This window comes from Brassica napus, chromosome A2 (assembly GCF_020379485.1).
Source record: "Brassica napus cultivar Da-Ae chromosome A2, Da-Ae, whole genome shotgun sequence".
Taxonomy (NCBI): Eukaryota; Viridiplantae; Streptophyta; class Magnoliopsida; order Brassicales; family Brassicaceae; genus Brassica; species Brassica napus.
The window spans coordinates 26392343-26402588 of NC_063435.1; the positions used below are offsets into that span (position 1 = coordinate 26392343).

General features: G+C 32.3%; 1 protein-coding gene across 1 annotated transcript; it reads right to left on the reverse strand.

The window, feature by feature from the left end:
- Window positions 1-9207: 9207 nt before the first annotated feature.
- Window positions 9208-9831, reverse strand: LOC106414789. Its single transcript, XM_013855373.1, has one exon. It carries the CDS (start codon window positions 9829-9831, stop codon window positions 9208-9210), a length of 624 nt encoding a protein of 207 aa, XP_013710827.1.
- Window positions 9832-10246: the final 415 nt, after the last annotated feature.

Sequence of the window (10246 nt, forward strand, 5' to 3'; positions counted from 1 at the left end):
AATATAATTTTAGTCTCAAGCATGTCCAGAGAAAAGCAAGTAATTCTCAGTATATATCAGGATTTATAAATTTTAGAAGAGGAAAAGGTGTTTAAAACCATAAGTCATCCGATCAAAGATGATTGGGACTTTACTCGGTCTTTACCAAAAGGAATATGAAACAGAGCAAAACGAATTTTAGTTTAGTGAAGCCTGAAACTTTCTTATATCAACTTAAATCGGAAAACAACATAAGATTCATGAAGTCCGATCTTTTTAAGTTGATAGACACTGCAAAAAGCTCGTCAAAACGAAGATGATTCCGCTAGCCGGAAGGTATTAATTAGATCGGACAAGCCGAATATGTATATCTGATCAAAAGATCAGAAACAAATAAAAAACAAAATATTTTTTTATCTCTTCATTTTTTCTATGTGAATGAGGAGTTTTTTACATCGAAGACACTTTCTCGCTTTCCAATTTCTCTATAAGACATTTAGGCATCGAATGGTAACCAACTTATCGCTCCGCAGTTAACAGTAACAAAAATTTCAATATATACTTTATATCTATACATTTTTATAACTGTTAGAACTGCACTGCAATTAAATCGCTTGTCCCGTACCGCTCAACCCACAGTCACCATTCAGAGCCTTAGTGCTTTAGACACAATTTTTCATGTCAAAAAAACTCTTATGAACCTATACTTTATTCTTTTTCTTATTGCCTTTATGTTTTTAATATAAAAATTGTTTTCTTATCGTCACATAAATTTCTCTCCTCTTCTTTCTTTAAACGGTTTATTCAACTTAACTAAACACTATTACTCTATTAATTGTTGAATAATAATAAAATTTTGTTGTTTAAACCCAATAAAAAGATAGGTTTTGCGTTTACTGCAGCCCATTTGATTTTACTCAAGCAAAAGACCATGCTATCACAACAATCTGTGATCACTTACCAGGGCAGCCGCACAATGATTTCTTTGATATTTCTTCATATTCTTCTTACAGATTTCCAGGAGAGGCTCCTTTCAAGTTCAATAATTGCTTCAGTTTGGATGGAGATGCACAAGAAATCATTATACAGTCATACCCAAACATGACCGTTATACCAGGTGGAGAAGTGCCTATGTATTTCACATATCGTGCTTGTGGAAGTTCCCTAAGTATCCTTTTGTCTGAGAGCTCTCTTTCTCAAGAATCTCTATTACTTAAAACTTGCATAGTGGTCGGACCTTCAAGTCACCGCACCACCAGATACTTCAAAGTTCTTCAGTCCTTTCGAGGACAAAAAGAAGAGATCCTTGTGATGTTAAAGTGGACGCGTGCACGTACGAGACGGACCATCTGGTTTTGTTCATCTTACGTTTACAAATAAAACGAGTTAACAACTCGCCATCTGAACTGAACAACAACGTTCTACTACTTGAGTTTTGTAGTGATAATAATCGATATTGTGGAGGGTTTGTTGGGTTCTCAGATTTTTACTGCGGCAGCTGCTTTGGCTGCCACGAAAAAATTTTACCATTGGAGAGATAAAAGGATGCGGTGCACGAGTCATGGATATCTCACAAACAGACTACGAAAAAATTGCTTTCTTAAGTGATTTCTTCGTAGGAAGTGACGAAGAACGTTACGAAGAGAGTGATGAAGAGAGCAACAGAAGCAGGAAGACGATGTGGGTTAGCTTTATCATAAATTAAATTGAAAACTTCCAAAGCTATTTCTTTGGTCAGATTCCACTAGAGAATAAAATCATATTCACTTGATTTGTTATGGTGCAGATGACAGTTCTAACATCTCAAGAGCATTTCAACTCTCTTTCCGTCCAGACTGCAGCGAATTCCAAACCGGTAGCTCCAAATTTGAAGCTTCCCTTGGGGTTGGCTGGAGCATCTGGTGAGGTATCTTCTGGAAGCAAAGTGCCATCACCTTCAAGGAACTTCTGTGGCGATGCAACATCTTCTTTTGACCCGTGTCTTGGCGGAGAATCTTTGCGTTTTGAGCCCATGATAATCGAGCAACAAAAGAAATAAGTTTGATGAATGCTGGAGTTTGGTTCAGTCACTCATATGTTAAACCAAAATTTCTACCAAATGAATGATTTTATGAAATGTTTTTCTTTCGTTTTTTTCATCCTCTCACGTTGAATAGTTCATCATTAACCACACTCCTCTCAGTCTTATCTCAATCTTCATCCTGATTACAAGAATTCATTATTTGTGTTCATGTAAAATTTTACGTCGATAATGTAAAACAATCACACATTTATCAGCAATATATCGCTCAACGTCAAAGGCCCGGCAACAGATTGATATTGATTTACTAATTCTAATTATATAGTATTAATAAAACATAATTAAGAAAATAAAGAAGCCTTGTTACCTGGCTGGTTGCACATTTGTAGTAAATGGTGTCCGGAGAGTTGTAAGTTCTACAGTTGTTGAACATCCGTCTCGCATCAGCCACAAACATATCAAGCGTCACGTAGTACTCTTCTGATTCTACTCTCTTTGCAATTGTCTTCAGCTCTGTGTTCACATACACCATGTTGGTTCAAATATTTCTTTACAGAACAAACATTATAGGCCTGTCTCCTACTTTGCAAATTTGTTCATCCTAGATAAAGAAGGTCTCTTGACTAGGTTGCATTTATTCCTAAATTATTAACTTTATTTGTAGGGTATTAATGCTTCGAGGGATAGTAGAAGGATAACAAAACGAATTTACGTAGCATGATAATTTAGTGTACTCTTAACTATGGGATCTTTAATGATGTCATAGTAATCAGCGACATCGAGGGAATCAACTGGCTCTTTGAAAGGCCACGCATCAGCATGATCTTGCATTGTCTGTTGAAGTTACTCCAGCTTGTCAAGCAAAATGGCATAGTGATTGCAGTAACATACTATTATGTAATGTGATGTAATGACAAAGTACTGAGGTGAAGAAAACTTATCATTTAAAGCACGCGTATAGGTGCATTCGACTGCTTTTGCTTTGTCGCATTATCAACAAAACCATTGAATAATTTGTAACGAGTGTGCCCCCACTGATCCGGGGTCCAACCAGTGCCGGACTAACATTTTCCACTGCCCCAATCAAAATTTAAAATTATACTTTTGTAAATATTTTATCAAAATCATAAAACAGTATAAAACAACTTTAATTTTTATTAAATAGAAATGGAAGTCTATAGTTTGTTTAGGAAATAAAACTGTGATAAAGATATTTATTGGTAAAATTAATTTTGTTTTTCATTTTTTATGTAAAATTATCCACTAGATTTCTACAGTCATTTTTTTCAACCATCCATTATATGTAAAATAAGTTAACTGTTTCGAATGAATAATTATTTTTTAAAGGGCCATGTCTTTCCATCATTAAAAAAATTATTTATGAATTGATTTCTTATATATATATATATATATATTTTTTGGATATATATTTTTCTCTGATCATACCACAAAGAATGTAACTCTAATGTTTAGCCTTAATTATGTACCTTATTTCTTAATTATAATTACTTAAGAAATCCGAATGTAATAATAGTTACGTTATAGAGGGACGTGTCTTTTCTCCAGTAATTATTACTAACTGTTTTATTTTACTATAAATATAACTATCCCTTTGATCAAGTTACAAAAAAAAACTGGTGCAAAAAGGTCTGCAACGAGAAGACAATCGATATCAATCCAGGTAATTTTTCCTCGATTTCTTTTTTTGTAACTTGGCTTATTTTTCCTCGATTTCTTAATACTTTTTTTTGTAAAACAAAAATATAATTAAACATATAAGTAACATGCTATAGATTTTACTGCTTTAAAAAGTAACAAAGTATCCAAATTGATTATTTTTTTCATTGTTTGTGTATATGTTTTTATCAAGTTTATAATTTTACCTTTATATGGAATTGACAATGTAGTTATACTGGTTATCTTTGTATTAAACTTATATATTAAAATTAAAATAACACATTAATATTTCCATTTTGATAAAATCTAAAATTTCATTTTATCATAATTGTAAATTAGTTATAAAACCTTTTCTATATTTGTTTTTTAAAATAAAATTTCAAGATTGGCATACGTGTCTCCAACCTACAATTACTATGGGCAATCCCAATTAATTCAACGGTTGCTTTTTTTCTTTATAACTACTAGGATTCAGACCCCCGCGGTTCGCGGGGGAAACGATGTTAAATTAAATATAAACATTTTCAAATACTTGGTTCATTTTGTTTAGGTATTTCATTTGTGGATTGCTTGGACACTAAGCCAAGGGATGCAACTTTAAGTAAAAGTTCTTCCAAGCTCAAACACAGGACCAACCAAACTGTTTCAAAACTTAGTTTCATTCCTTAACATGTCTTCGCGTTCTTATGTTGTACCGGTAGAACCTCTGTAACTTCTTAATCACATAACTCCGTTTTCTTCAACGCCGCTTTCATCCTCTTCCCTGCCCCTGTTGAAAGCACATGCACCGGCGCTTTCCCATGAAACTGCAGCGGGGGCTTCTTTGCCATTGTTTGCATGTTCAACTGCAGAAGGTCAACAACAGCACCACAACCAAAACCGTCAGGAGCTTCCTTCTCATGATACCGGCACACTGTTTGATCTAAAGTTGTAATTATGCTTTTGCAGTCAAAACATGTTTAAAATATTAAATATTTAACTAAATCAACCAATGTTGCATATAATAAAATATATAATATTAAAAAACCTTATTAAGGTACAATACAACTGGTATTTTTATTTTGTTCCAGATTTAGTTACATATGGTATGTTACATATCTCAATTAGTTTAATATTTTAATATTTTAATATAAATTGAACATAATAATCACTGAAACTATTATTTTACGATTGATATATATTTTTTAATTTTAATGTAAGGAAAATAAATCGTATGCAACAAATTCAAACATTTAATAACCTCTTAGGGAAATAATAAACCATTTTTACTATTTAATTATAAAAATATTTAAGGAATTTAACAAGTTTTTTTTATACTAAACAATCTACACAATAACAATATTTTTGCACTTCTATTCCGTCCAAAATGTCTCTATAAAAATTGTGTTTTTCATTGAAAGCATCAAAGAAAGCGATTTACGACTTGTATAACATTTTGTAAGCTGAAATATTCCTTTGCTATTAAACATCTCCTTAATTAATGTAGAGCCTTGTGTTAAATCACCATCTCCAATAACAATAATACCTAATATATATATGGATTTTGCATGCATATAACTTGCGGCATGTTTTAATCATTTGAGAACTTTATGTTTGTCTCTTTTAAAATATAATTCATTTATGCCAGATAAAAACATGGCTTCAACATTGTTATTAAGAAGAACGCAATCGTCTACGAAGTTACTATGTTTAGAAAAATACTTCTCATCGTATGGAGGTTTGATTACGTTCCTAATTTTTAGATTTTTAAAAAATAAAAGACGATTTTAAGATTCTATAAATCTCTTAATTGACCAATCTACAATTCCAAAATATTTATTTGACTGATTGAAAATCTTCGATAAAATATCGCATACAATATCTTCAGGTAGTTCCATGATTGAAGTTGTAGCCACTCTTTCTCAACAAAGAAATCATTTATACGCACAGTCATGCACTTGCTAAAGGTATGAACCAAATGTTACAATGGTTAAAACATAAAATTAATGTCTTCAGTTATACCGGTTTTCAGTAATTTAATTATGTAACATATTCAGTTAAGTATTTAATAGAGAACTTCGTATATAAGTACTTTTCAAAGTGGCAATTATTCAACTTAATCGAAAATATTATTTTATCAATTGTTTTAGTAGAAATTTTATATTTGATTGATATTTATACTTATGTAGTTTCATTATTTCCGATAATTATTTAAAATTATCAATTTTATTAGTCTCAAAATGTGTAAACAAAAATGTTATCCCATCTCGTCTGCAAGAAGATTAAAGAAACACTTTCACGACAATGTTCACGCGTTTCTTAACTTGTCCATATTCGCAGGAGAGTCAATTTCAATTTTATCAAATATTACATTACCGCAGACACGGTTTGAAATCATTAGCATTTGTTCAGCGTGTACCTATTTAACCATGCTGGGTCACAAATGTATAGTAGTCAACTATATTCACAATAATAAAAAGAAATAGTTGACAACGTTTGAAACATAAAACTAAATATTACAAGTTAACATAGATATTACAAGTTAACATAGATTTTAATAATAATAGAGTGCCTATAAAAAACAAAGTGAACATGCAAAAAATGCATGGTTAAACTCGCATTCTGGTAATGGACAATACCAAGTTCCTTCAAGTACACCATGACCAGTAACACAAAATTGCAACAAAGTCAATTCGATTTCTTTATGAAGTCACCGCATTTAAGTTGTTGTTCCAGTCAGCTATTCTATTGTCAAGTACATCAACTCCAGATTCAAGTAATCCAAAACATACAAAAATGAGAGCATTCATAACTATTGCCTTTTCATCACCAATGTTTGCGGCTCTTTCAATATAAAAGCATCCATTGTGTAGCTCTTCAAATACACATAAACTTTCCAAACCATGAAGATAAAGGGCTTGAGGATTATCATCTTCAACAGAATCATGGAAAAAAAAGAGATATCTAGAAACAAGTTGACTGTTTTGGAGAAATGGAGATAGATCTACTCGTTTTCGAAATTCAGGATTAATAATTGTGTTTCGCCCCACTTTTCCAGTTGCAAAAATAATGAATTACTCATTTTAATAGCAGTTTTAACTTTAAGATTATGTGGTATATGAGGATGCACTGCAATACATATTGAACACGTTATCAAAACATAAATCATAAAATCAGTATTGTAGGATTATGTCAAGTTACTAATTGGTGAAATAATGTTTGGTTGCTGGTTCTATAAACGTGACTCTTCCTCACTTCTCATAATAATCAAACGAAAATGACAAAATGGTACAAAAGAATTTTCAGAGAGGGCAACTGTTTATTTTTTAAATAAATTAATTAAAAATTATAGCAGTTACGTAAAAAAAACAACCCATCTTTGTCCACTAAACACTCCCAGAATTTTTTTTTGGAAATGTCAAATATGCTTGCATCTCACTACTCACCACCATTCGTAGATTTGATCCTAATATCTATGCGGTTATTTTACATTTAAGTTGGTTTTTCTTATACTACAAAGTCAGAAATAGCCGATATATATTTGGTCACAATATTTCCAAATATATTTAATACTATTTTTACAAGTAAAGTTCATCCAGAGTAAAACCGGAAAGTATAAGAAAAACAATTGTTATCATGTGTTAGTTGGTGTTCTTAAATAAAATAATGAATTACATCTGAAAAATATAGACCAATATTGAAAAGAGAAAGTAAATATGGGTGTGTTGTACTTTATAAATATTACATTATAATTAATTATATTAAAATAGTAATTTGTTTAAGGTAAACAATAACGGCATAATTAAAGGACAAAGACCGTTTATTTGTAGTCAACTAATTAAACACTTTTCACAGAGCTTATGGCCACATGTAAACATAATATATTTGTATCATACAGTTTATTTTGCTTACATTAAAATAAAAGTATGTATTAATGTCTATCAACACCTAAAGAATTAACTGTAGTTTGTTTTATGTTTTGCAATGACTATCAACAAATATCAAGATCAAAGTCTTAGTAGATACAAAACACAAGTTTTTTAAAAAGGTGTTGTTTTTATAACTGCTCTTTTAAAACTGGAACCCTTAGTCAGCACCCTTAACATCGCACCTTTTAGTTCAATATATAAACAGTTACCATTAATTACAGTGACACTTCAAATTATTGTAGAAACTTTTTTTATATTAGACAAAATTTTATATTGTTTCTGGTAAATAATATTTTATTTACTGTTTATATTACTTAGTATTTTAACTATCACGGCATCATTGCTTTGTTGAGTTAGTAAATTTTAATTTTCTTAAAGACATATTCGTCCAAGACTGTCACTCTAGCACTTCTCCTATTAATTATTTTTGCTCAAAGTGGTAATGACGTTTTTGTTTGTCTTCAATTTCTAGAATCACAAAATATGGAACTTTTCAATTATTTAAAAATATCTGTAATTAAATAATTGAAAATATCTGTAATTATTCCAAAGAATGATTTTTTCTCATATTTAAATGTCACTCTAAAACATTGCCTGTTAAATTATAGTAACACACAGTAACGATTTTTCCATCCTGATGTCGTATTTTCTTAAAACTAATAACCTAAATCATGGTAATTATTGGACTATTGTTTACAAAATTAAAAAAACAAAAAAAAAACAACAAACACACAATTTTTTTTTAAAGGGTGTTATTTTTATAACTGCTCTTTAAAAACTGGAATCCTTAATTAGCACCCTTTAAAATAAATACCTTTTAATTCAATATATAAACAGTTACCATTAACTACAGTGACATCAGTTTCTTTATTAAATTCATAGAAATATTTTCACATTGCTCATTATAAAATTTTGGTACATAAATTTCCCATGTTCTTTACCACCACCATATATGGAAAAAGAATGTCTTAACAAGAATTAAACTTCAATCATTCAAAACTCAGAAGCATGTATATACATTAATACACATGCACGTTACAAAACTGTCCACGCTTTATGAGTCCAGAGTTGCTCACTTAAACGCGCTCACCTTGCGGTGGTTAGTTTGCTCCATGTCTTGTGATCGCCCTTGCTGTTGTAGCGCTCGTTGGCCTTGTCGATGCTGGTGTTTGGGTAATTGGGTGTGACCTCCACGTATCCGCTTCTCTTGCTCGTGGAAGAACGTCCTCGTACGGATGCGATATCTTGAGGAAAGCTTTCTCAGTTTCCTCGTCTTTGCCGTTGGTGGTCTTGCCGGACTGGGTTCTTTCCGCAGTCAATGGCTCATCTAATTGCGGTTGCCGGTAGTGTTTACTCTTGGCTTCTATAGTTCTAGCCTTTGTTTTTGATAGATCTATCAGAAGTTGTTGGTCTCCCACAACTATCATTGTGGCCTCGCCGGGTCATACAATGTTGGGGTCCGTACCATGTTCTTAATTTCTGTTGGTCCTGTCTATTTAGATCTTTGGTTTTCAATGTCTCCAGCGATCCTTTGCCTTGGTTTAAGAAGGAAGTGTTGTGACTTTTGACTGATCGTATATGTAATTTTCTTTGTTTCTTTTTTTTTTAAACATCTATTTCCATTTATGATAAATGTGAGAATACATAATCTTCATGAAGAAGATCAGTTATGACATTTGGTACATAGAAATGATAATAAAATGGAGCCATTGTAGACGTGATGGATTTTGCAAGCTTATCAGCAGGTTTATTTCCTTCCCTTTTAATCCATTGAAGCTTGATTTCTTGAAACTTCTGTATCCACCATCTGATTTCCCTTGTCCAATTATACATTGCAAAGTTGAGACTCTTGTTATTGATAATATCAACGGCCTTCTTGCAGTCACTCTCAAGAATAATTTTTCTGTGCCCCAGAGCCCAGCAATGTTGCAGAGCCATTAAAATAGCCTGTAATTCGCTTTCCAGTGCTGTACCGATTTTACCACCCCTAGCTTGTGTTGCTCCTATAAATTGTCCTTCCTCATTACGAAGGACCCAACCTGCTGCAGCCTCTATAGTCTCATTATAGAAGGACCCATCCACATTACACTTTAATCTTCCCTGTGTTGGTAATCTCCACCTCTTCAGCTCATCAACCCTCTGATTCTGCGTCTGATCTGTTGAATTTACCCTCTCCTGATGAGCATCAGTTACTTTCCATTCTATAGCATCATTTCTAGCAAACCTCAATACATTTCTCCAGTGCATATTTTTATTCTGAAAGAGGAGTTTGTTTCTACTTTTCCATACATCCCATAAGACCCATATGGGAAGGTTATTAAAATGCGATAACCTGGTCGAGGAATCAAACTCCAAACATGCTTGAATCTTGTCTTCCAGTGTCGCATTGATATCATTAAAGACAGAATTTGGAACTCCAGATGCCCTCCAAATTTGCTTCACATATAGGCAATCAAAAAACAGATGTGCTTCTGTTTCTTCTTCCATGAAGCATCGTTTACATACCGTATCCGTTGTAATTTTCTTAGTTTCATCAGTCTCCTTGTGCGGAGCTTTAGTATCAGGAGATAACGTATTATCTGCCTGCTTCGCTTCTCAATATTTTGAGCAGTTTGGATTGTATGTTTGCCATTCCTGTTGTGAGATCTAAACGTGCTTAATG

Coding starts and splice junctions, on each gene's coding strand:
- LOC106414789 (XM_013855373.1), bottom strand. CDS start 9,831: ATGCACTGGAGAAATGTATTGAGGTTTGCTAGAAATGATGCTATAGAA.